General features: G+C 45.7%; 1 protein-coding gene across 1 annotated transcript in view; it reads left to right on the forward strand.

The window, feature by feature from the left end:
- Adam12 (ADAM metallopeptidase domain 12) overlaps window positions 1-27,544 on the forward strand; it is a 319,985-nt gene that overhangs the window by 195,093 nt on the left and 97,348 nt on the right. Inside the window, exons 4-5 of the mRNA XM_028868879.2 lie at window positions 3,880-3,958; window positions 19,749-19,825. Of these exons, the coding sequence (XP_028724712.1) occupies window positions 3,880-3,958; window positions 19,749-19,825 (156 nt within the window). The remainder of the gene's footprint in view (window positions 1-3,879; window positions 3,959-19,748; window positions 19,826-27,544) is intronic.

Genomic DNA, 27,544 nt, shown 5'->3' on the forward strand with positions numbered 1-27,544 from the left:
CAACCCTACCCATTCTGATGCGCTTCAGCCTTCTAGCTTCATTGCCACAGAGTGGTGTCCAGCTCCCTCTGCAAGGCCTTCTTTATGCTCTACCTCTTGTGCATTGGTTCACCGGAATACAGCTCTCCTACTCTGAGACAGTTCCCTCTGTCACCCTACCAGGCTGTAACGTCCTCACACGCAGAGACTGGTCTAATTATCTTTGTGACCCAGCAGCTAAAAACAGCACATAATAGGTACATAGGAAACCTTTCCTGCATTGCATGGAGCAGGATGAAATAGGGCACATAATCTCAGGCTGCAAAATCATTTAAAACCTACCTAGACAGTGCCCTGGCCTCAATGAAGACCTGACACTTTTGTAGTTTTAGTTGAGACACAATGGGGCTCTCCTGAATTTAGCTTATCTTGGAAACTTGGGATTTCAGTATGTCCAAATCATGTTTTGTTCACACCTACATCACTTTTAACATTTCATCATTGTTTTAACCTCTCCTGAGACATTTCTATATTGATAGCTAGGTTCTCTCACCTGTAAGGAAAACAACTATGGATCCCAAACTGGTTTCCCAGAAGTAGCTTTGCTACTGATTCTAGTTTGTGGAGAAATGGGATATCTGGGGGTGGGTTTTCCCAACTTGGAAATATGTCTGTACAACAGTATTTTAAAGTGTGGGATGTAGTGGGGTGGGTTGGTAATGGTGTGGGGAGGATGTTGCTGGAGGGCTTCTCTCCAGGTTCCCCAAGCCCCGTAGTCCCACAATTCACTTATAAAATAATCACTCAGACGCTTATATCACTTATAAACTGTATGGCCGTGGCAGGCTTCTTGTTAACTGCTCTTTTATCTTAAATTAACCCATTTCTATAAATCTATACCTTGCCATGTGGCTGGTGGCTTACCAGAGTCTCTACATGCTGCTTGTCCTGGCGGTGGCTGCAGTCTCTCCCCTCCTTCTTCCTGTTTCCCCAATTCTCCTCTCTCTTTGTCCCGCCTATACTTCCTGCCTGGTCACTGGCCATCAGTGTTTTATTTACATAGAGTGATATCCACAGCACTTCCCCTTTCTTCTTTTTTTAAAAAAGGAAGGTTTTAACTTTAACATGGTAAAATTACATATAACAAAACAATTACCGAGCAAGAATTATAGTTACAATATTAAAGAAGATGTCCTATCTATCTTATATTTGTGAGTTTAAGGTTTTATAGCTAACTTATCTTTTATCATAACTGAGGAAATTACAACTATCTAGTCTTTAACCACATCAAAGACCTGAGAAGGAACATAATGGTACCTGAGAAATGGTAGATGGATGCAAGCAACTTTCGGGAATCTTGTAAGAGTAGACCAAGACAGCTGGCAGCCTGGACAGTCACCTAATGTTTCTCAGCATTGTTGGTGCATTCAAATTGGCTACAGGCCTAGAGTATCTGACAGACCATTTTTAGAAGCAGGATTTCTGAAAGACCATCTTACCCTGTCTTGGCAGAGTACAGTGGTCGCTTTCCTTGTGTCCCGCTTGTCCAGAAAGGACAGCATTGCATTTGTACTGTCAGCCATCAAGGCAAGGGCAGTTCTTTGCCCAGTAGGCCATTTTGTGCCAAAAAGACAAACTTCCAAATGGAAATGTCTTAGAAGCCCAACATTCTCTCGGGATCAAATTGGTGCAGCCAGGAGCAATTGTGTCTCACGTCAACAGAATTCTAAGTTATTTAAATGCCATATTCTCCAGGTCTATGAAGTGTTTGAAGATTACCTATCTATCTGAAATATATCTATGTATACCTAGAAGACTTAACTAACATGGCTACAGATATGATTATCATAGATGACTAATTATTAATCTATTTTTTAATTATCCATTACAATTTTAAATGAGTTATATAAACATAATACCTCAAACAAGAATAGAAATATATATATATATACAGTATAACAAAATTAACTTCAAGTTTGTATCAATGAACTAAAATTTATACCAATGTAAAACATTTTAAACATAAACTAAAATCTATACCGATGTAAAACATTTTAAACAAGTTGTTCTTTAAAAGTAGGTTCATTAATCTACCCTTTTATCTTATCATCTCCATATCCTCCTATATATCATATCCCCCTTTTTTTTTTAGAAAGATCACATTTATAATCAACCTGTTTTAAATAAAAATATTGGTTTTTCTCTGTCCCACACCAGAGGGCTCTTCTAATTTGGGACACAAGAATCCCTTAACCATTTTTTTTTTTAAAGCAATATGTCTGGGTTTAGAGGGGGAGTGAGCCAATTCCACCTCTAAAGCCAGCTTGGTATATTTGGGAATTTGGGCGTAGCATCTCTTACTACTTCCTGCTGGAGGGGGGCGCTGTATCTTATGGGGACGCAAAGAAAATTTTAGACCTATGGGGTAGTCCGTGAGGCTGTATTGTGTGAACCAGTTGCCTTGAAACCGATCTGGATGTTGGATCATCTGGGCCATGGTGTCATCGGAGTCCTTTCAGGGGGTCTTGGCTGGTGAAACCTGATGTATCTTAATCTGGAACAAGTCCACAGCCTCTGGCTTTCTGTGGAAACAAAAGCAGAACCTCTTTTCCAAAGTAACATATCCTTATATCCAAATTTTGAAGTCAAGGTATCTTTAAAATATACATTTTGGCATAACTCAACAGCTTTTGTAATCAAATGTTTTTCTTTAGTTATGAATATCAAAGAGAACATAATCCAGATTCTCTGTGTGGTAGCCATCTTTATGTGGCTTATGTTTTATATTACCTTGAGCCTTGAGCCTATTGCTTTAAACTGTACCATTGTAAGCCTGAAACGGCACTGTGGCTGCTGGCTCCACCCACTTCAGCTTCCCAACATGGCAGTGGTACGTTTTCCGCCAGCTCTGGGAGTCATCAAGTCTCAGAAATAGTGGGTCTAAGATTTTATCAAAGCAGCGTGTAGCCCAGAAACCTCTTTTTTTTTTTTTTTTAAATACTAGTAAAGACTAAATCTACCACACAGCTTAATTTGTCGCTGGCAGATGCCTCATTTCCGCCATACTGCCGGTCAAACGCACCCGCCAGGAACCCGCCAGTGTCCAAACTTGAGTTTTGCCGCATCTAGCTGCCCGAATGAGACAAGAAGCAGGAACCTGGTTTTGGCTCTGTTTAGAATTGGTTATTAAATATTCTCAGGTTTAAGGTGGAAACTCGAGCCGTTGGGCGCCATTTGTTGCTGGAGGGCTTCTCTCCAGGTTCCCCAAGCCCCGTAGTCCCACAATTCACTTATAAAATAATCACTCAGATGCTTATATCACTTATAAACTGTATGGCCGTGGCAGGCTTCTTGTTAACTGCTCTTTTATCTTAAATTAACCCATTTCTATAAATCTATACCTTGCCATGTGGCTGGTGGCTTACCAGAGTCTCTACATGCTGCTTGTCCTGGCGGTGGCTGCAGTCTCTCCCCTCCTTCTTCCTGTTTCCCCAATTCTCCTCTCTCTTTGTCCCGCCTATACTTCCTGCCTGGTCACTGGCCATCAGTGTTTTATTTACATAGAGTGATATCCACAGCAGGAGGAGGGTGTGATGTGTAGGTGTATGATGGGGTGAGGGGGAGGTGTCCATCCAGGTACATTGTGAATGCTAAACTGTGCACCTGAGAGGAATGGGATCAGAGGAGTGAAGGGACCCCACAGGTACCACATGGGCAACTCTTCAAAACATGTGTTACAGACTGCCCCCTACTTGGATCCCCCAACACCTGCCTGGAAACCTGAATAGGTGAAGCCCACTGGGCCTCACTGGGTTGTTTCATTCTCACCCCTGAGATGCTCACAGCAGGGGATCCATGCGGTGCCACACTCATGTTTTGATGTCACTTCTGTTTCCACAGGGGACTCATTGCTGACGGCTTCATGGAGACCCATTATCTGCAAGATGGTACTGACGTCTCCTTCACTCGAAATTACACGGTAATTCCCGCATGTTTGGGCCAACAGGGTTCTGCGCATGGAATCTATGTTGACACTTGGTAGCTGTTTTTTGTTTGTTTGTTTGCTTGCTTGCTTGCTTGTTTGTTTTTCCTAAGCTAATCACATCCCCAGATCCTTAATTTAGGTCCCAAGAATTACCAGAGAAGCCAGGCTCACGCCTCAAATTTCAGTTCTCAGAAAGCCGAGGCAGGAAGATCACTGAGGTTAGAGTATAGACTACAGAGTGGATTCCAGGACAGCCTGGCCTACAAAAGGTGACCTTCCCCCAAATAAAACCCCAAATGCGCTTTGGTATGCAGATGCACACGAATCTCTGTGAGTTCAAGACCAGCCTGGTGTATATAGCCAGAGCTACATAGTGAGTCTATGCCTAAATGAGAAATTGGAAGAGAAGGAGGAGGAAAGGAAAGAAGAAGAGGAGAAGGGGGAGAAGAGGAGGAGGAGGAGGAGGAAGAGGAGGAGGAGGAAGAGGAGGAGGAGGTTGTTTTTCTTCATCAGAAAGCTTGACCAGGGTTGGAGGTGGATTAGAAAGCCATCCTGAAAGGCCGAGTTTTGCTGTGTTACACTTTGCAGCTCTGTAAAGAAATGTAAAGGAAAAGTGACTTGCTGAACCCACCTTAAAGGGGTGCATGTGTCCCTCTGCTGAGCTACCACAACATGAACTTTGTAATCTTCTTGTCAGCGTTTGACTGTTGGAACTTTTAAAATATTTAGTGTGTGTGTGTGTGTGTGTGTGTGTGTGTGTGTGTGTGTGTACATGTGGTAGTCAGGGGACAATTTGTGGTAATCAGTTCCATTCTATCATTTGGGTCCTGGGGGTTGAACCCATGCCATCAGGCCTGGCAGAAAGCATCTTTACCCAACTGAGCCACCTCAGGAGACTGATACTTGAGCTTTTCTGCGTGGCTCTGACCCATGTCCATTATGTGCCCCTTTGGCACAGCCTTGTGTGTAGATTCCATGGGATTCCAAGAGCAGAGGACAAATATAATATCCTGTGAAGGAAGAATAGGTTACCAGGTATAAAGAACTATGTGCGTGTAAGTTTGTTTTTTAAAAGCAGGCTAGCGGAGTATCCCTTATTCGTAGGACCCCTTTGTTCTCAGAGTTAGGCCCCCAGCATGCCCCTCATACCAGCTTTGGGACTTGGCACTTGGGATTGGATGCTTCATGATCTGGGAACATAGTTCTACCACAGCTCTCCCAACCCTGAGAAAACACATAGAAATCCAAAACAGGATATAAGCACCTCCAAGTTAGTGTAAAAAAAAAAAAATTCAAGCTTAAAGGTGATTCAGAAAAATCAGTCCAAGGGACATTAGCTGGGTGTAGTGGCTCCCACCTGTAATCCAAGCACGTGGGACACAAGAGAATGATAGCAACTCTAAGGCCAGCCTGGGCTATTTAGTGAGTTCCAGGCTAGCCCAGGCTATAGTGAGACCCTCTCTAAAATTAACAAAATGGTATGTGGGAGTGAGGATGGCTAGAGCTTTGGCTACTAAGTTTGGGTCATGTGATCCATAGTGGGGAGGGAGAGAGAGAGGATGAATGAATATATATATATATATATATATATATATATATATATATATATAAAACTGGATATAAATGAGAATGAAAATGAGTATAAAAGCAGGTGCTAGAGGCAGAGAAGAGAGAATTGGATGTCTGCAATTAGGATCTCCTAAGTGTTGGCTCCCCTGGACAGCTTCTTGTGCAGAAGACAGCAGAACTCTCCCAGCCCTAAGGAAGCAGAAAAGAATTGTCTGCCATGTGTCATGAATTGAAAGATTTCACACACACACACACACACACACACACACACACACACACACACCCCACAAGAAAAGAAAGATTAGACCCCATGCAGCCTTTCACATGTGTTACATGCATTGGAGATGTGTTGGCCTCTATCCAGCTTCTGAATATCATCGTAAGGCTGGGATTCCCAGTCAAGACATTGACCTCAAAGCTACTCCCAAACCAGGGAAGTCTGCGTGAGGCCAGGCTGGAGCCCGTGCTACAGTGTTCCATAGGGAAGTTTCTACAGCCCAGATGTATGAGATGGCCATGCAAAGAGAAGAGAGTGTAAAATGCTCCCCAAGGCAAAAATCACAAGCCAGACAGTGAACATAGGCACTGCCTTGGAGACCCCTGGACCTTAGAAAGTGAGAGAAAAAAGTTATCCCTTCCCAAAACAGAGATGGAAGAAAAGCCAGAGGAGAAAAAGCAAAGAAGAAAAGGGATCTAAGGGAAATTGCAGTGAGATCCATTTTCTGGGAAGAAGCAGTGATCAGAGTGTAACGGTGGATTCCCAGGTGGGAGAAAGATAGGAATCTTAACAAAAACCCACTAGTCCCTGGAGAAAGAACAGAAATATCCCAGGGTGACTTATGGAGAACCTGCAGAATGTCAAAGAGGATGTCTTAAAACGGCCTGAGACAAAGGCATTTGTAAATAAGGACAACTGAGCCATCAGCAGATTTCTCATCGGTAACAGTGGAGTGGAAACTGGGGAGAGAGGGGCAGTAACCATCCCCCTCGAATCTGCTGAAATGACTTCACAGAGCTAAGAACGCAACACCCATGCTGATACAATGACGGGAGAACTTACCACTGCAGCCTCCCACAGGCTACCCAGGCAAGACTGAGCTGGCACAGAAGAGCTCAGCGAGAAGGACATTGAATGCAAGGGTAGGATGTCAGAGGCAACAGCAAGCAAAACAGTTGCACCAAGTCAATCTACTCAAAATAACCGTTGTAACAGGAGTGACTGTGTTTGGGTGTTCGAAGACAAGACAGAGAAATAGACTGGAAACAGTTTAAGAGTTTGCCTTGCACTAAAAATAATAGGCGTACTGATTAACTTGGATAAGTAAAATATGAGGCACCTGACAGTTTTCAGAATAAACATCTAAAGAACAGAAAAACAGAATGTATGCTTCCAAATAAGAGACTATGCATGGAAATCTTATTTCAACCCAGTACAGGGCAGAATTAAGGGTAAGGATTGGAAAAGAAAGAAGGTAAAGATAAAACAGAAAAGGAAAAAGATCAAAATAACACATGGATCTCACTGTACTGTGTGTAAATAGGTTGAATAAACTTGTCAAGACCCGTACCCCCACATATAAAATGGAAAGAGAGCAAGAATGGGTAGATAATGCTTAATCAATTAATCAATCAATAAGTAAAGCTGCTGCAGTTGTACTGACATCAGACAAGCTAGTGAAGTGGAAAGAGAGGGAGGGAGGGAGGGAGGGAGGAAGGAAGGGAGGGATATCAGTGACCGAGTGGTCATTATATAATGATAAAAGGAACATGTCGAATGGGTGGTGAGAGCCTATGGGATAGCTCAGTTGAGTAAAGGCCTTTGTGGCCAAGACTAATGACTTCATTTTGATCCATAGATGCCACATGGTAGGAGTTGAGAACTGATTCCCTTGGTCTGACCTCTGGCCTCTACATACATGTGGTACATGCATGCATACATGCACATGCGCACACACACACCACACATACACGCACACACACACACACCACACGTGCACCCATACATCATACACATATCACATGTGCACAAACACACAAATATTAAAAAGCAAAAGGCTGTTGAGAAAATGTGCAACTGCTCATTTTCAAACAGGGCATTCTCAAAATATATAAAATTCTTTTTAAAAGACTATAACTTTTAAACCTGCAGATTTGCCTACAGTTAATGCTTAGGCCCAACTCCTAATCACAGGGTTTCTTAAAAATCTAAAAATATCTATTCAAAATATCCCAAACACTTCTTTTTGCTTCTTAGTTTGGTCATTTAAAAACAACCCGGCAAACCAACATAACCTTGAACTTCACAGTTTCTCCAAAATGAAGTTGGCAGGACTCAATTCATCAAGCAAGACACCCAACATCTCTTTGATCACACACAGCCCGGGGGATTTGGAAAATGAGCAGACACTAAGGAAAACACACAAAAAATATTGAGAAAGGGGATCAGTTTAACCAAAATCTGTCCATTTGAAATAATAATAATAAAATATTAACAAAATGAATGAGAGAAAACATTGAAGATATACCTTTTATACAGAGACAATTTCAATCACAGTAAAGCTGTGAATAATACTGACCATGATCTTTAAAATGCAGATTCTTGGGAGCTGGAGAGGTGGCTCGGTGGCTAAGACTGGTTGTTGCTCTTGCAGAGGAACCAGGTTCTATTCCTGTTACCCATACAATGCCTAACAACCATCTGTAATTCCAGTTCCAGGGGGCTCTGATGCCCCCTTCTGGCCTCTGCAGGCATTGCATGCATGGTGTGCACAGACCCACCTACAAGCAAAACACCCCCACACAAAAAAATTTAAAAGAATGAAAAATGCAAATTATTAGCATTTGTTAAGGGAAAAGAAGATTTTAAATATATGCAGAAATCAAATCAAGAATGGTACTATTATGGCTGGCCATAGTGGTACATGTCAGTAATCCCACCATTTAAAAGGTGGTAGCAGGAGGAGAGGGTTCTAGACCAGCCTAGACCACATAGAATCCAGCCTGGGTATATGAGACCCTGTCTCAAAACAACCAAAACAAAATTATAGTGTTTTTAAAGTCTAGCCACAAAAGTAGCATCAGGCACAAATGATTTTGACAAGTAAATTCTGCCGTTCCTATAAGGGATAAATGGTCCTGAGAATATTTGACAATGTGGACAAGAAGAAGTGTTACCAAAATATATAAAAAAAGGCACTTGTGAAGTGGGTCTCATAGGCTAGTGTTGATTAGGAACACTGTTGTAAATATCCTAATTAAGTTATCTCTAAATCCTACCTAGCACACAGTTTTCAAGCTCCTTTTGAGGAATGCAAGAATAGCTCAATATTTATAGCTCTAACAGTATAGTTTATTACCTTCATAGCTTCAGATTAAGAGTACTATATTTCTCTCCTCCTGTAATCTCCACTCTTTCTATTAATAAGGTTGTAATGGCTTGAATGGATGGGAATGTTTCTGATAGTCCTCGCTGCTCCAATAGAACCTCCCATGGCCTCTTGTGTATATCAGTTTTCAAGAAATGACTCATCCGATCAACACAGTGTCTCCATCCACAAGTCATTAATCCGCCCATTCATTGACTTGGGGTTGAATACTATTGAATAAAATACATTCATCAACACATATGCACTACTATAGTTTAACCAGTAGAATTAGATTAAAGCATGCTAGCAAGTTTTGTTTACCAGCTTTACCTCCACAAATTAGACTAAAAAGTTGGGGCATTTAAAAATAAAAAACATATACAAATGTTGTGGATTTGGGCATTGAAAGTTTGGGAGTCACAGAAGATGCTCATTATGGTCCAGGTCTATGCCTTCCAAAGGGACTCGAAGACCAAGTGAGAAATACTGGCAGATAGAAAACAAGAGCTGTTCAGGGCAGGGGTTGCAGTTGATGGAGGTTTTCTTGGTAGAAACCAGCATGTAATGGCAAAAAGGACAGATAATGGAGGAGCCAGAGGATATCTGGTTAGGAGTATTTTGGCCAATGGGGCTTTCCGTTCCACTTGGTCACAGACAGACAATGGGGTCCTCCCTGCTACCACTAAGAGCAGTTACTGGTGAGAAAGAAGAGGCAGAGAGAGCAACAAGCCTCAAGTTTGTCTACGTTGGATCTGAATGGGGCAGGAGGCTCAGGAGTCAGTAGATAGTTGAACATAGTTTTGTACAACAGGAAAAAGATCAGAGGCATGACCTGAGGGCTAGCCTCATATAAAAGCCTGGTGCTTGAGTTTGCAGTGAGCTGGCTAAGTCTACCATCTATATGTCAGTCCGTATGTCCATCTTATTTAAAATACGTTTCAGACATACCCCCTGAGCTATTTCCGCAATATAAACTGTGATCCCAAAAGAGAAATGGCAAAGAAGGAGCCTAAAAGGCTGTGCCTCCAACCTCACAATGATAAAGGATGCTCTTCTAATGTACTGTCCTAGAATATGTAGGATGTGTATCCAGTTATAGCTTTATGCTCTGTTTCCATCTCCTTTATTAATCCCCCACACAGAGAGACACACACACTAGGAAGGAGGAATAGGTAAGAGTGAGAAAAACGTACAAATTTGGGACCATGTTCTAAAGGGTCCAACAGCTGCCAGTTCCTGTTTGGACTTGGATCACAAAGATAAAGGCCCCAAATCCAGACCTCGTAGAAAATAGTTCAGATGGAAAGTTCCAGAACTTTAATAGTCATTACCTCCATGGGCTCTGTGCTTCTTTGCATTTTTGTTGGTGTGTTTGCTCCTTTCCTTCTCACTTTCCCAGGTGATGGGGTAGAAAGGTCCTTCCCCAGGATGAGTCCAAAGACTGGAAAGGGATGGGTGTGTAGAAATTCCTAGACGCTTCACTTCTGCCCAGACCAGTGCCCCTCCATAATAGACCGCCTCTTTCAAAAGCTGGTGCCGCTGTCAGTTTAATCTTCAGCTGACTGGATGAATCTCCCTTTAGCAGGTGAAGCAACTAAAAGCGGGTGACCCCTTTCTCTCAGGCCTCTAGAAACAACAGCGCTTTCATTTTCCTAACTAGGAAAGAAGGCTATCTCCCTTCTCGCCCGTGGGTCGCCTCCCCAGGTTCCATTATGCACTCGTTAAATCTCTCAATACCATGACCAAACGCCTGACAAGAGACCAAGAAATATTGGCTTGGCTCATGGTTTGCAGTTACAGTCCACCATGGCCCAAAGCCAACAGCACTGGGAATGTGATGGGAGCCTGTGACTAAAACCCTTCACCTCTGTACACCTTTGCAGAACAGGAAGCAGAGGGAGAGATCCTGCAGAAATGTCCCTGCCCCACCCCCACCTCCACTTCCACCCCCGCCCCACCATAGCCTCTAAGACCCACCCCCTAGTCACTTCCTCCAACTGGGCTCCACCTCCTAAAGGTTCCACAGCCCTCTGTGGGGGTGATGAGGGTGGCGGGGGTGCAGGGGAAGCATCACCAGCTTGGGTACCAAATGTTCAAACGTGTGTGGGGAGAGTTCCATTCAAGTGGTAGTGCTCTGATCATGCCTGCCAAAGCATGCTATGGCCACGCTATGGCAAAGACACAAAGCCAAAGAGTTGGTTCCCTGCATAGAGCCCTAGCCTGGCCGCTGGGCCTTATATGGTCATTGGTGAGGAGTCAGATGCAGCCTGAGGAGTTTGACTCTTGTTGACTCAGATGGGAAAACAAAGGGAAATTCGCTGACTTGTCTCCTTGCCCCTTATAATCAGCCCCCAGTGGGTCAGCTTGGATTGAAACTTGTATGCGGAGTGAGAACCACTTGGCTGGTGTGCTTATGTTGTTTTTAATATAACAACAATTAGGGTAAGCTGCTTGACTCGGAGCAGTGGCTGAGTTTAACTCTGGAATCAATCTCCTATGTCTCCTCTCCACGATGAAGTATTTGACTTTGTTCTTTGCTGGCTACATCTAAGGAAGAATTATCTTTTATACTGTCACTTCTAATAAGGCCTGTGGGTGACCATAGGCATGCCATGTGGGCTATTCACATTCCCTCGGAAGCCCTGGGGAGACTCGAGTAGCTGGCCAAGGCTCCCAGTGCCTGCAGTGTTCGGTAGAAATGCATCTGTCTGTTGCACACATGTTGACCGGCCAACTGCTGGAGCCCCACACTATGCCCACCACTGAGAATACAGCAGGGATTAAATACAGGTGAGGAGACCCACAGGAAAGAAAGATGGAGACAGGCATGGGTCCAACCATATTTGTACAGAGTGCACTGAAGGAAAAGCCAAGAGGGCTTGATCTGGTCTGAGGGCTCAGGGAAAGCTGCATGGAGGAGGAAAGAGCATGTGGACCAAAGTTTGACGCTGGAGGAGGCATATACCCAGGGCACTGTCACAGAGTTTACCCAGAGATGGGACATGTGCAAAAGGTGACGAAGGTCAGAGTGACTTGAAGACCAAAGTTACGATAGAAGAATGTTGGGAGCCATTGAAATGTCCCTTTGAGGGTGTCATGGGCATGTTGAGGGCTCTGAGGGCATGAGAGGAGCTATGGCTGGACAAGGCAAGTGGTCCTTCTGGATGAGCTGCAAGTCAGATAGACAGTTTCTGCTCTAAAGGCCAAGCATATAGAGATGGAGAGAAGGCAGGACATCCAAACATTCATATGAGGTCTACTCAAAAAAGATCCATGTGTCAACTGTGTTCTCAATGGGGGAAAAACTGTAGAAGTCTTTACTGAGAAACATTGGGTAGGGCCAGCCAATGTTAGCTTAGGATGGACCATCAAGGAAGTGATGAAATGCAATATCTCGATCAAAAGCAGTGTTTGGGAGGCACCCTATCCATTTCCATGGCAACTGCTTCCTGTGAGACATGAGTGGAGTCCTCAACATTTGGTTTGGATTAGTATATTGGGCCAATGGGACATGGGGGAATCATCCACAATCCACTGTAGCTAGAGGGCATCTGAGAAGCTAGGATGATGCTGCAGGAGAAAAGAAAGTCAGAGAATGTCTGCAGGTCCTACATGCACCAGAGTGAACAAACACATCATCCCATTATAGAGACAATCAGGTGTACATCATCTTCCACACCCTGTACTCCATACATGGCTATCTTCCAACAATTCCAGTTGCCCTTATCTCTGGCAGCTATCTGTTCTCTCCCCAGTGGCAGTCTTTAGAACTAACCTATCCCCCAGTTTTGTCAACAAAGTGCAACCCCAGAAATGAAGAATGCAGAGTGAGGCGGCAGAAGCATCTCTAGAGGAGCCCCGAGTATGTGGCTGTGAGGCCCATCCTAGCCTAGCTCCAGGAGGTCTCAGCATGCTGCTGATGTTGCAGAATGGAAGAGGACACAGCCCTTTCCTGAGGAAATATACAGGCTGACCACAAGTGACAAAATATGCCTAGGACAAGGGCATTGTATGCTTACCAATGGAGCTGCCAAGGCCATGTACAGGCTGTGGTGGCCTTCCTACTCTTGAAGGTATCAGCATTAGTGGGAACTCCTGGAGATGGGCCTTCAGGCACAGTAGCTGTAGGTCTTAGGAGAGCAGCTGTGGTGTCACTGTGCCTGGGTCCAAATCCCAGCTTGGCTGGAGTGCTTCACCAAACATGCAGTGTGCAGGTAAAGTGCAGACATCAAGTCTACACATAGTCAGGCCTTTTGGAAAATCTTTCAGCCACTATGGTGAGAGTCCCTTATGACAGTCCTTTGCCATGCTGTGCCCTGGGCCCCTTCTGAAATTCTTCCTAGATCTTGTGGTGGTTTGAAAGAAAATGGTCCCCAAAGGGAGTGGCCCTAATGGGAGTTGTGGCCTTGTTAGAGGGGGTGTGGCCTTGTTAGAGGGGGAGTGGCCTTCTTGGAGCAGGTGTGCCACTGTGGAGGCAGACTTTGAGGTCTCATAGATGCTCAAGCCATGCCCAGTGAGTCAGACCACTCCCTGTTGCTGTTGATCAAGATGTAGGACTCTCAGAGCCAGCACCATGTCTGCCTGCACACCACCATTCTTCCCACCACAATAATAGACTAAATCTCTGCAACTATAAGCCACCCTATTTAAATGTTTTCCTTTAGAAGAGTTGCCATGGTCATGGTGTCTCTTCACAGCAATAGAAACCCTAACTAAGACAGATCTTGTGGATAGATGCGAGAGTGGGCTGCAGCTGGAGTAGGTACATGAGTGCTTCCATAACTCTTGAGGCTTGTGAGTGTCCATCAAAAGCTGCTGTCCCTGAAGGTCTTCTAACCCTGCCTGCTCCCATACCCCATTCCCTCCCGGTATCTGAACAAAACCCCTCACCACTTCTAAGAAGATATGGAGCTGGACCTTAGAAAGGAATGAGAGTGTGTAAGTCAAGGGTGCTCCCTTCTCTCTAGCGGGTCAGTTTCTCTCACCTGCCTCTGTTGACTTATCCCATAAAAACACACTGAGCATGGGAATACCATTGATGGGAAAAAGCGTACAGCATAGTTGACTTAAGCACATGCTTATTTTGGTATTCATGAAAATGACTTACATCTTATAGAATACTTCCCCATGCTACATTTCTTGGACCTCTAAAACCCTAAGCAAATAAGAGCCGTCCCATTTTATGAATTAAACACTGAGACTTGCGAGTCTGAACCCAAGACTCACAGCCCAGGTTGATCTCCGTGGCATCACAAGCAGACCCACGGTTTCTGGGCTTGACTTAGTGGGAGGTCGCAAAGAGCACGTGTGTGATTCCCTAGTCCTCTTGCATAGATTCCAGCACAGCCAAGTAACTGCAGGGACCCATGAGGTTAGGTCTGCGCAGTGGGTCACCAAGCATGGTATACTTGTTAGAGCCAGGGAGCAGCAATAGCCCTGGGAGGATGGGTGTGCCCACTGTCTTCTCAACAGTCCCATCCTGTGCCCACACACTCGGGGCTAAGCATGGGGCAGACAGCTCTGCCAACACACAGGCTGCAAAGCCATCATTCCCTTTGCTGGAGGCATGTGCTCCTGTAGGAGTTTGATGTTCTGTATGAGAGACTAAAAGCCTGACCTGGTGACATGTGGACTGGCGTGAATACATGCACACACACCACATCCATACACATATTCATTCATTCACTCATTCATTCATTCATTCTCTCTCTCTCTCTCTCTCTCTCTCTCTCTCTCTCTCTCTCTCTCTCTCACACACACACACACACACACACACACACACACACCTGCAGATTTTTCTCTACCTTTGGAAATGACTCCTTTCTTCTATGATCCCATGAGTGATGTCATGCTGAGGCCCTGCAGCAAAGTGGGGAGCATAAGCTTCCATTGTAGGGGGAGATTTATTCTCAAATGTCGAAGCTTGGGAGGGGGCAGGGCATATGTCTCTAGCAGTGAGGCATAGTGCGAAGCCTGCCTGGAGTGGAGAGGCCTGTGTTTGAGGTCCTGCCCTGCCATCAGCCACCTCTGTGACCATTAATGACAATTTCACAATCATGACCTCAGTTTCCACATCCTTTGGGCAAGTAGTTAGCTAGAAAAGTAAGAGTGGCCTTAGATGGCCCCAAGCTTCCTTCCAGCTAAAAACATCTTGCCTTTAAGCATTGAATCAAAGGGGTTCACCATGTTGCCTATGGCAGGGGTGGCCCAGACCCTTGGGAGCACATTGAAAACGCCATTCTCTCAGCATGCCTTCACAGACTCTGTCTGCTAGAAGTCATTTTAAATTGCAAGGTCGGGGCCCCTTTTGCTACCACTTCAGCGTATAAAATCCCTTTCTTTCTAGTGCATGGAGAGAGGGTGGCAGGGGTTTGATTTGACTTCCCGCAGGGCATGGAGTTGAGGGCTACCAATTTTCAGGTTCAAGAGTTGTTACTCCAGCTTCCTGTTACCCACCATTAGGTTTGATTGATAGTATTAAACAGAAGGAAAACGGTGTTTTACTGGAGTGGGGAAACGCATTCGGTTAAATAATAAGTATATAAAATGCACAGTTAGAGCTTTTGTGAAGGGAGAGATGTAATTTTGTGGTTGTGCATGTTCAGGACTCTCTTCCACATGAGGTTTTGTTGGGAGAAGTAGAATGCATTGGATCAGCAGAACGAAGTAAAGTCGATGGTCCTAGGAGGGCATGGGCTCATTCAGAAGCATCTTTAGATTGGGAGGCCATGCAGTTTGATGCTTCGGGGGCAATCAGAGACAAGAGAGGGCTGAGGGCTGAGAAAGGCTGTACAGAGACCAGTAGCCACAGATACCCCACAAGGGCCACTGTGGTAAATACAGACCCAGGGCTCCCTGGATGGGATACAGATTTCTGAACACTGGCTGCTTGTCATGTTCCCAGTTGTGTGCCACATCCAGAGTCTCTGGGCCAATTTCACAAACCCAGAAGATCTGATTGGTTCCCGCATATGAGATCATTACCTAGGGACCACCTGACCTCAGACACGGGCACACACTGGCCTGTGGACCAGAGTGGGTTTTGCTGGTCTCTGATCATGGTACAACCTGTAAGGACCCCTTTGCCTCTGACCCTGCCTTGGGAGTCAACTCCCCAGTGATCTCTGCCACTTCCAGAATCCACTTTCCCAACCAATAATGTGCTACATGGAGGGACCAACTGTGTCTTTCTGAGTCATGAAATTATCCAGACGGTGACTCACACCATCATCAAAATGAAATCATGTTCATTTGCATGTGGTGAGTCATGTTGAAAAAAAAAAAACTAAATTTCAGGAAATTGGAATTGTCTGAGAGAATCTGGTAACCATGGTTTGCAGTTGAAGAGATTAATGCCTGTTAGGAGTGAGCAAGAGATTCTGGGAGCTGTCTAACTCAGGTACATTGAGAAGTAAGTTGTGAACTCTCGTGACAACCAGGATGAGTCAGGTTGTTGACTTCAAGGAATGGTTTATGAACACTGAACCCCACTTCCCCTGCTCCATAAAAGCAATATTTCAAGTTATTGGACTGGAAATTAATTTGATACTAATTTGTTCTCAGCTCATGCTTTAATGGGCTTGTATTCCTGTATATTTAATTAGAACGTACACTTGATAAATAATCCATTAACAACAGAGCCTCAGACGAGGTTCCAATTTCCGAAGTCGGTAATTATTGTCACCACTTGGCTTTTCTTACCCTCTCCCTCAAGAAGGGAAACTCTGAGATGGATCTCAAAGGTCAGTGATCCTGGTCACCCAGGCATCCTAGACTCCAAGAACAACAGTGACTGTCCCTTCCTATGGAGAGTCACCTGCAGGTCACGGAATCCCCCACCCCACCCCGTACATCCTGGCCTGAGAGGGGACCAAGATCCCCTGATGCCCCGAGATAATTCAGTCCAGTTACATGCATCCCCCATGGTGAGCAAATTTTTACATGACTCCCCTGAGAGTTACAAAGAGAGGGGCGGGGAGGGGGGAGGGGGGCAGGGAGGGGGGAGAGAGAGAGGCAGGCAGAGCCACACAGGGAGGCACACTGGCAGCCATGTCTCTCCTCCTTGGTGTTAGATATCTGATGTGGCTGGCTGGGCAGCTCCAGTCCCTTTCAGTTCCCCCACCCCCACCCCAGGGTTTCTTGGACTAAGCCACTGCTTATTGAAGAGGACAATCTCATGGGGGAGAGACAGATCACCAGGCACTCCACACGCCTGTGTCTGAATCTCCTTCCCTCCTTCCTGACTGTGTGCTCTCTCTCCATTACCCACCGCCTCTGCAGTTTTCCATCTACAGGTAATTCCTTCTCCTGAGGTAATTCCTCAGGACACCAGCTGTCCATACTGCAGTGTGTGCAGTGAAATGCTCTTAGACAGGAAAAAGCAGGGTTCTTGATCGAACCTGGAAAGCATGATGCCGGATGAAAGAAGCCAGGCACAAAGCCATGGATCTCGGGCTTCTATTTGCATGAAATGGACAGAGCAAGCAAATCCACAGAGGCAGAAAGGAGGCTAGTGGTTGCCAGGGGCGCTGGGGAGGGACTGCTGGGCTCCAAGTGTCTCTGTGGGGTCATTAAAACGCTCTGGAATTAGATAGTGGTGATCATTGTGCATCTTTATGGATTTCAGTGACGGAGGACTTCAGGTACTCCCTGTACTCTAAACAGAACACCATAAAGTGCTGACATGGTGTGCTTTAAAATAGTGAGATGTGTGGTATGGGAATTAAGTCTTGACTTTAAAAGAGAATTAGCTCTGCAGGATATTCAATTGTCATGTAAAGCAATTGTAATTAAAAGAGTGGTCTTGGCTTAGGAGTGGACAGTTGAGCATTCCTCGGTGGACTATAAAACAGAGAAGAGCCATGGCCATACCCTGTGTTTTCCCATATGCTCTGGTTTGGATGTCTCATGGGCTTGAACACTCAATCCCCAACTGGTGGCACTGTTTGGGAAGGTTGTAGAACCTTTAGACATGGGGCCTTGCTGGCAGAGGTGGGTCATGGGGGTTGGGCCACTCTCTGCTTCCTTGAGGTCACACGTGAGCGAGCAGCCTCCCGCTACCAAGAACTCCACCGTGCCTTTTTTGCCGTGATGGACTGGGAGCTGAAAGAAATCCTTTCTCCATGAAGTTGTTTCTATCAGGCCACAGAAACAAGAAAGGTCACGGACACAGCACACGGCAGTGTCGGTGAGAAAACTGATGAGCTGTGGTGGATAACATCTGCCCTTGGTGTAGGGGAAGTTGTACACACCCTGTACTTCTAGAATGGAAATAAATCTTGGGTAGAACAAAGAGCCAATCTCAAGACCATGTAAACAGAAGAAAATAAGAACTATGTACCCTCAACCTCAAAGAAAACTGCCTTTAATAATACATAAAATTGTGGGGGCAGGATACATGGAAGAGATTTGAATTTATAAAACCAGAAACTCTGGATAATAATAGTCAGTTAGAAGACTTTTCTTACACAATTATGGGATTAAACTATTAATATCCTGATGTGTGTGTGTGTGTGTGTGTGTGTGTGTGTGTGTGACTCTAAAATCAGTAAGAAAGATTCAAATAAAACCACATGTCTCCCTGCGGCCTCCCCAGCTCCCTCCATCCTTTGCCTTTTGAATGACCAAGAATTTTACTTTCTTACGTTGTTGAGATGATCTTAGCCAATTCCTCATGATGTCATGGCTTTCTCTTTGTCACTCAAACTCATCTGGTCTTTTTTGTTTGTTTTTTAGTGTGTGTGTGTGTGTGTGTGTGTGTGTGTGTGTGTGTGTGTGTGTATACATGCGTGTGTGCACGTGAGTTTATGTGTACCATATGCATTTAGGAGCCCATGGAGGCTGGAAAGGGGTATCAGATTAGATCCCCTGGGACTGAATTGCAGATGGTTATGAGGCACCAAGCCAGTTCTAGGAACCAACCTGGGTCCTCAACAAGAACAGCAAATGCCCTTAGCCACTGCCTTTTTTCTTAGCAAAGTAGAGATAGTTTTTGTGAATGACTGTCACCACCAAGAGTAAGGTTCCTATGAGCTGACATGGGTATGGTGGAGGCAGTCTGAATCCTGACTGTCACTTAGAAGAGATGGTTCCTTTCCTGCAAAGGGCCAGCATGTTGCTAGCATCATGAATGCCTGGATGAGGAGTGCTGAGTATGAGCTGCTTAATTGGAGCTATGACCCAGCCTTTTTTTCAACAGCATAATTACCTCGAATCTGGACAGATCTCTGTCTTCCCAGGAGGCATCTGCGCTGTGGTTGCTTTTTGGAATGTTATAAGTATCCTACAGGGTTTTTTCTTCTTCTTCTGAGACCTCCCTCAGTGACCTTCCTGCTGAGTTAAACGTGGGTGATTCTGGAGATGACTTCTTTCATTCTTCACTAGCCCCCATCTGCTCTGCTGTTTTCCTAAGCCATCGATTCAGGCCTGGTTTTATTGCATTTCACAGTGTGCTTAAATACCCCATCCGTTTCCTCATCCCATTACCAGAGACAATTTACATGAGGGTAAACCAAGGATGTCAGTGTGATTTGTTCTGCTGCTACGTTTTGTACAACTGTGGGCACTAGTGCTTTCCCAGGGGGTGACAGGTGAGAGCGGAGGCCAGTCAGGCTCGTCAAAACCCTACTGACAATCTCTAAGCAGGTCTGATACTCGACCCATAGACCCTGGGAAGGTACATTGGGCTTAGCAGTAAACATTAAGTGTAATATGTATATGTAATGTGGCATAACATGTGTCATATGGTATAACATGTCCTATAGCTGAAGCAAGGAGAGGAGACTGGAGGAATTTGGGTTATTCTAAGTGGGAGGAAGATGTGTGGCCTGATTTCCCCCTCTCCCTTTCAGGACCACTGTTACTACCACGGACACGTGCAAGGGGATGCCGCTTCAGTGGTCAGCCTCAGCACCTGTTCTGGGCTCAGGTAAGTGGACATGACCATGGATGTTCTGATTTAACCAACTGTAGACCACCCTCTCTCTCTGCACTCACTGCAAGGCCCCGAGAGCAGACGCTGACCTCACGGCACAGGTGCCCCTCATCCTGGGCAAGAGGGAGCAGGCCTGTGTTGTTGCTCACCATAGCACAGCTGGCCCAGGAGCTCCTTCATTTCCCCTCTTTAAATTCTGTTCTCAGGCTGGGGCATAGGGGTGGGGGCCTGAGAACCAGAGGAGTCGCTGAGTTTAGGCACCCAAGCATGGCCTGTGACTGGGGTTAAGGCTCAGTGGTAAAAATGCCGAGCTACACAAAGCCACAGATCCAGTCCCCAGCACAGCCAGAAAAAAAAAGAAAGAACACAGGCATGGCCGATGTTTTGTGTTCGTGGCCCTGCTACTTAAAACTTCCAAGTGCTAAAAGATAAGACATTGTCTACTAACATTGTAGCTGCTGACTTAATCAAAACAGATTTAAAGGCCCCCTTCTCACTGGGAAAGAATAGAAATAATTTAACATTGACCGAGTGGAGTTGGCTTCAGGCCTACCTGAGGGGTTTCACTGATGAGCTATGGATAAATGTAGAGAATGCCAATGACCTTTCGACACCCTGGGATTACCTACTCTCAGCCCTGTCCTTCCAAGTCCCAGCCAGTCACCACCAGTGGACTCTTATGTGCTCTCTGGAGAAGCTACTTGTCCGATGAATTTCCACTCTTGCCCTTGTTTTCCTCACTACATCTGTGTATTGAGTTGTGAACTGTCAGCTTGTATCCTCAAAGTCCTAAGTGGCTGGGGCCAGGGCACTGGAGAGGAGCTTCAGGGAAGGAAGGAGACAGAAGGACCTCAAAAATGTACCAACTTAAATGACAGGGCCGGGCTGTGCTTTGCATGTCTCAAGTAATTGCCACTTCCGTGAGTTCTGTGAGCGTTTAGGGAGAATGAGACCCCACGTACATCACAGCATACAGACACACAACAGTGCAGCACAGCTTCACACACATAAATGACATAATGTGTACAATACACACGCGATCAGCAGCCTAACACACACACACACATACACACACACACACACAGAGAGAGAGAGAGAGAGAGAGAGAGAGAGAGAGAGAGAGAGAGAGAGAGAGAGAGAGAGAGAGAACCCGTTTCATTCTGCAGCCCCCTCTCGTTCCACACAGGGTTCTCTTTGGTTCATGTAGGGTTGGTCTGTTCCTCCACCTACTGCATGAAGTTCTATTTTACACGTACATCTCACTTTTCCCCCTTGTGCACATGAGGGTGTGAGTGTGGGTGGTTTCTGCATTTTCTCAGTTTTAGGCAGCAATGGTCTCAGCACCAACTGGCTGTCATGTGAGGGCTAAAGAGGGCATGGCTGGCGTGTGCCAGGAGAGCACCAGCCCTTACCCTGGGACTAGTCACACTCCTGACCCTTCATTTTTTTCAAAGAGCTGCCTCGATTGTCATGGTGATCCACAGAGAATGGGGGTTCACTTCTTCACAGCCTCCCCAGTGGTTAGCACAGCTCATTTCCTTCCGAGTGTTTGTCACTGGCTATCTAGGACTGTGTCCACAGAGGCTCCTCTCCTTTGCAATTGTCTGTGCACTCCAGACAGAGAAGGCATCCATGGACTTGAGAAGGGCTTCCACCACTGTCCAGCTGAGTGAACCAGGGCCTGCATTGGGGTTACTTATAGACATGGGTGACTCAAAGGCAGCTACATCACAGGGAAATCCTTTGTGCAATTTATAGATAGCTACTACAGAAGAGTTACCTCACCCATGGCCCAGTGTCTACCTGTCTTGTTTTGTTTTGATTAGCTATTTTATTCTGCCTCTGCCTCTGCCCCTGCCCCTGCCCTCTGCCCTCTGCTTCTGCCTCTGTCTCTGCCTCCCAAGTACTGGAATTAAAAGGGTGTGCCGCCACCACCCCCCCAACTGCTATTTTATTTCTTGAGACAAGATCTCATATAGCCCAGGCTGGCCTAGAACTCACTGTGTAGCCAAGGCTTGCTCGAACGTGTGATCCTCCTGCCACAGACTGTCCGGTGCTGGGATTACAAGCGCATGCCACACCTGGCTTCTGCTGTCTACCTTCAGAACTTGTGAGTCCCTCGAGCCTCCCCCTTTCTCCATGAGGGAGTACTGATGGCAGTTGTCATACCCAACCCAGAGGAAACAGCTCTACAGCATACCCTAAGGGGGCCATGCCACTCAGCCACCACATACTTCATCCTTCCTGGGCTGCCCACTAAATGTCTGCCTGACCACTACAGACTCCTACAAAACTACAGGTCATCCCCATATAGCAAAGTCACCCAGACACAGCTGTGTCTGCAGCAGCACCCACCTCCTGTCCCCGCTCCTGAAAATCATTCCTTTCCCTAGCCACAGACTCCAGAACTGGCAGCCGAGGGATGCTGTGCAGGCACTGACTGTGCCCCCTAACCCCCACCCCCACCCCCCACCCCCGCCCCCGCCAGATCCCCTTGCCACTCCCACACAGATCACTCATTAGCAGAGACATCACAGACCCATGCTGTCAACTTTATCTTTCAAGCCAAGAAGCAGAACGTGGCATCCAATCTACAGCTCTCTGACAGAAGAATCGATCGGGGCTGGAAATAAAGAAAAACTGTATTTATCCATAGTAGCACCAGCATAGACATTAGGAAAGAGAATAAGGATAAATTTTCTGCTAAGTATGGTGTGTTTTGGAGACACAAGGGCATGAAAGTACCTGGGGGTGTCATCAATTCACAGAGAGAAGTGGTCGTGCAAGTGTGGTGTGTAGCAGTCTATCCATAATGACGGGCAAAGTACTCTTATACCCAATTCTGGTCAGCTCATAGTTGTTCCTCTTGTACAATATAGACCTAGAAGCCACGAGTGCACATGTGTACGTGTGTACGTGTATGTATTTGTGTGTGTGTGTGTGTGTGTGTGTGTGTGTGTGTGTGTGCGCGCGCGCGCGCGCGCGCGCGCGCTGTGGTCTATACATGGGTGTGGGTGGACATGTGGAGGTCAGAGGTGGGCATTGGGTGTCTTTTGTTGCTCTCTGCCCTATTTTTTTGGAGCAAGGTCTCTCACTGAGCCTGGAGCTCACCAGTTCAGGGAGGCTAGCTGGTCAGTGAGGCCTCAGAATCTGCCTGTCTCCATCTCCCCAGTGCTAGGGTACAGATGTGCAATGCCACATCCAGCTTCTCCTCAGTACTGAGCATCTGAACTTGGGTCTTCATATTTGTATGACGTGCATTTTACTCACTGAAGACTTCCCCAGCCCTGGACCAGCATTCTTTTTTCAGCTCTGTGTCCTCTTCTCCGAGGGAGCTGCATGACGTCATTGCTGCTTCCCGCTGCCTGGGCTTGGTTGGCCTTTGCAAAGTCAACTCCCCCATCAAGGCCAAATCAAAGGGACACCTCTCCATGAAACCTCCATCCAGTCTAGCTGTACCCTGAAGATATACACACTTATTTCCTACAGTTCCTACAGCACCACTGGACCTCTATAAATACCTGTCTACACCCTGTATGTCCATTCTCTTCTCTGGCTCTTCCTGTCCTATGGTAAGAGCCTTCAGTGTGGGAAACATTCCTGACATATCCTATGTATCCCTTGGCCATAGACTGGAGCTTTTAGTGGTGCCACCCACACTTAGGGCTGCTTTTTCTCAGTTAAACCTCTCTGGAAACACCTTCAGGTGTGACTCCTCACCCATTTGAAATCCAGTCCAGATGACAATGAAGACTACCCACCATAACCAAACTAATCATTTGCAATTGGGAATCAAGACAAACACACCCATTGTAGGATAACTGCTGTATGGATACAATATTATTGTTTATCATTTGACAAATGGAATTGACATATCTGGAGAAATCTGAGCATGTATCTCAGCTCAGCCTCTCCTCCTGCTGCCAGTGGCCTCTGCTGATCTCTGGCACCCCTCTTCTTGTGCCCATGACATTCCACAGTGTCTGCCTCCGTCTCTGCTTCTTCCCTGAGTGTTTCCTTGTGTCTCTTGCAAGGACGGGCCCCACTCTCAGACAAAGGCCATTTTGAGAGAGAGGTTTGAATTACATCTTCAAAGACTCTTCAGTGTGATCCATTCAGCGGTACTAGAGTTTAGCCTTCAAAACATCTCTGTTCACTTGGGCATTCATCATTTTACTAGTGAAACAGGCCTATGCCATCGGCTTTACAGGACGTCTATAAATACTAGAGAGGACAATGCATTCAAGAACCTGGAGATCCAAAATGCCTGAGGAGCAAGGGGCTGGAGAGATGGCCCAGTGGTTAAGAGCACTTACTGCTCTTGCAGTCAATCCAGGTTTGGTTCCCAGCACCTACACAGTGGTCAACAACAGTCTGTAACTCCAGTTCCAGGGGATCTGGCTCCCTTTTCTGGTTTTGTGGGCACTGCATGCAGACATACGTGCAGGCAAACTATCCAAACACATAAAACAAAAATAAATATACTTTTCAATACCTGGGACCAGCAGTGTTTCTGATCTGCCCACATTTAGGATTTGGGGCTTTCTGGCTAAGGATACTCAACATGTAAATAGCTATTTTAAAATATTTTGTAATAGTTTCATCTTCAACATCTTTTGTCATGCATCTCACACCAGTGGCACAATACATTTGAAACAGCAGCCACGGGCTGGCTGGCTTTGTGCCTAACCTCAGTACTTGGCACATGGTTGTGGCAGTCATGGTAATGAATGCTTGTTTTGCTTGTGCATGAGATATTCACATTGTGAAAATAAGCCTATGCAAATATTGCTAATATTAGCTAATATTGCTGCCATCACAGCTTATCAAACATACATGAGAAAGGATATTACTTTTACCCATGAGCTCTTCCAGAAAAAGGGATTGAAATGAAATTTCATGCCAGCTGCCTTTCGGTCTCATGATTGACAGCATGATACAGAGACCAAAAGTCCTTCCTCAGGAAATGCTATTAGCAGCATGGCACTGAACTTGCAGGGATGGTCTGTATTTCCTCATTGTTGTCTTATTATTGGGAGGGGGTTGCGGTGTCAGGATCCATGCGCCACATTCCTGCTTGTCCGAGACTAATAAGTAAACAATAAAAATAACAACATTAAATTGCATTATTGCCTGATGCACCCTTGCTTCAGGGACTGAAGTCTGAATTTTCATCATAAAACCTTAATCTTGGGGGAATATAGATCTGACATGTTTTCCCAATGAAGCCTAATAGAGCCAACTTAGCAGTCTGATAAATTCCTTTTCATGTCCATTCAAGGGGAAAATAACAATGCTTTAATCATTTCCATTGTTATGGGGGCTTTGTTTGTTTGTTTCATTTTGTTCTGTTTCTGACAGGGTCTCATGTAGCCAAACGCTGGCTTCAATCTGTCTGTGTAACCTAGGATTCCCTAAAGCCCAGCTTCACCTTCCATCTCCCAAGAGCAAGGACTGCCCTAGCCGATGTGGTGCTAAGACGGGAACAGTGCTCGTGCATGCTGGACAAGCATGTCACCACCTGAGCATCGTTCCCGGCCCAGCTTGGAATCTTAGGGAAAGGCCGTTGATTTTCCCTGCAGCCACTCATCTCTCTGGTCTGTCTTTTTCTCCTTCCACTTCACTCCTTTGGTCCCTGTTCTGAGAGCCTCGTTCCTCACTCAGCGGGGCTGATAACCATGGGGAAGCAGGTGCCAAAAAAACACAAGCCTCAGATATACAGATCTTCCTTGAGCTACCTGGGACCTTAGGCTCAGGGAGTGATGACTGGAGCTTCAGCTGCATGAAGATCACCACAGGAATGGGTATATGGAGGCTAGACTCCAAAAAGGCACCCACAGTCTCTGTCTTTCCCAAACACTGGCACATCGGCTTGATTTAGGCCTTTCCTCCCTGCCTGCCCGAGAGGGCAGAACCCCACCTTCAAAATCTGCTAGACTCAAATTCTCTGCTCTGAGATTCTTCCAACTTGAAGTTTATAATCAAACATTTATGACATCCAACTTAAAACAAATTGCCTCCCTTATCTAACTTGGGGCCAGGGAGGGCTGTGAGAACATCACATTTCTGCATCTCGAAACCTCGAGTGCTTGAATTTTGGACTGTTCTTTCCAGAGCTCTTTACAGCTAAATGATTAATTATACCCGGGATAGTCCAAAGCAATTATTTAATTATGCTGTATTGCAGGCTGCCAACTGTGCGGAGCAAAGGGGAGGCCTTCACCCCCGTTTCTCAACATCTGGCCTTTGGATGACTTAAAAGATAAAAGGAGATATGAGAACATTTTTATGACCAAGTAACAATTTCTAGAACTTTCCACTAAGCAGAAAAAAAAAAAAAAACTTTCAGTGATTGGCTTCTTTCTCATGATTAGAGCATGGTGCCATGTTTCATTCTCCCCAGCTGACTCAATGGGTAAGAATTGAAGAAAACAGCAGATAGCGTATGGTATAGTGCAAAGTGGCTGTATTTTCCCTTCAGTAGTATTTCTTTCTACTTTCTTTTTTTGTTTATTTTGGTTTTCAAGTTTTTTTTTCTTAATTTGGGCTTCCTAAAGTCAACACTAATGAACAAAAATTCTGGCCACCCATTACAAACTTAGAAATGTCAGTGTTATTTCACGAGGCTGTTCAGCATAGGAGATGCAGGCTGCCCCTCATATTTGTAGCCCAGAGGTGTGCCTGGGTCATGGATCTAGGCATGCTCACAGATACTGTCTGGGGTGGGGGTGAGGAGGTGAGAAGCTATCTACATGGTCTTTTCTGTCATAGGGTATGAAGAAGCCCAGACTTCTTCAGTTACTTCCAAACTGTGTTGGCTCCTTTGCTCTATAGAGTCAGGCATGCTGACTTCTGCTAATGCCCTCCACAGCTCTCACTGGCTTCTAACTGCCCCATGCCTGGGTGCTGTCCCCTCACTCAGGGGGGTGGATATCCTAGCAGTGACCTGTGCCTCCCACTGCCTGTGACACCTCAACAGAGTTGGTGAAGAAGCGTTGATCCATCTTGAGTTAGTTACTGCATATTTCATGATCACCCCAAGAGATACCTAATCATCCCACCCTCTTCCCTCCATAGCATTTGAGTATGGAAATACTGCCAGAAAGAACAGTTGTGATCTGGGGAGACATCTCAGTCCGTAAAGTGTTTGCTTTGCAGGCGTGAGAACCTGAGTGTGTTCTCAGAACCCATGTAAAATCCATGTGTCGCTGTGTAAGCCTGACATCCCAGTGCTGGAGAGGTGGACACAGGAGCATCCCCCGGGCTTGCTGGACAGCCAGCCTAACCAAATCAGCAAACTCCGGGGTCATTGAGAGACCTTGTCCCCAAAACCTAAGGTAGAATTGGAGCAAACAGATGATGTCATTTAATCCCAGGGCTTCTTCATTAATGTTTGCCCAGCTGGTGTGTCAAATGGTAACAGTGAGGTAATGAAGTCACCTACTGCTACTGTGTTGGAGTTAATCTGTGACTTTAGATCTAGATGTATTTATTTTATGAAATGAGATGAGCCTGCATTTGGGACATACATATTTAAAATACATATGTTTTCTCTTGATGGACAGTTCTCTTGGTCAGCATGAAGTGATATTCTTTATCTCCTCCTACAAAAACTGACTTCAGTCTATCTTGTCAGATATTAGGATATCAGCGCCTGCTTCTCCTTGGTTCCATCTGCTTGGGATACTTTTTTCCATCCATTCTCCCTGAGGT

Source organism: Peromyscus leucopus, chromosome 1 (genome assembly GCF_004664715.2).
Source record: "Peromyscus leucopus breed LL Stock chromosome 1, UCI_PerLeu_2.1, whole genome shotgun sequence".
Lineage (NCBI taxonomy): Eukaryota > Metazoa > Chordata > Mammalia > Rodentia > Cricetidae > Peromyscus > Peromyscus leucopus.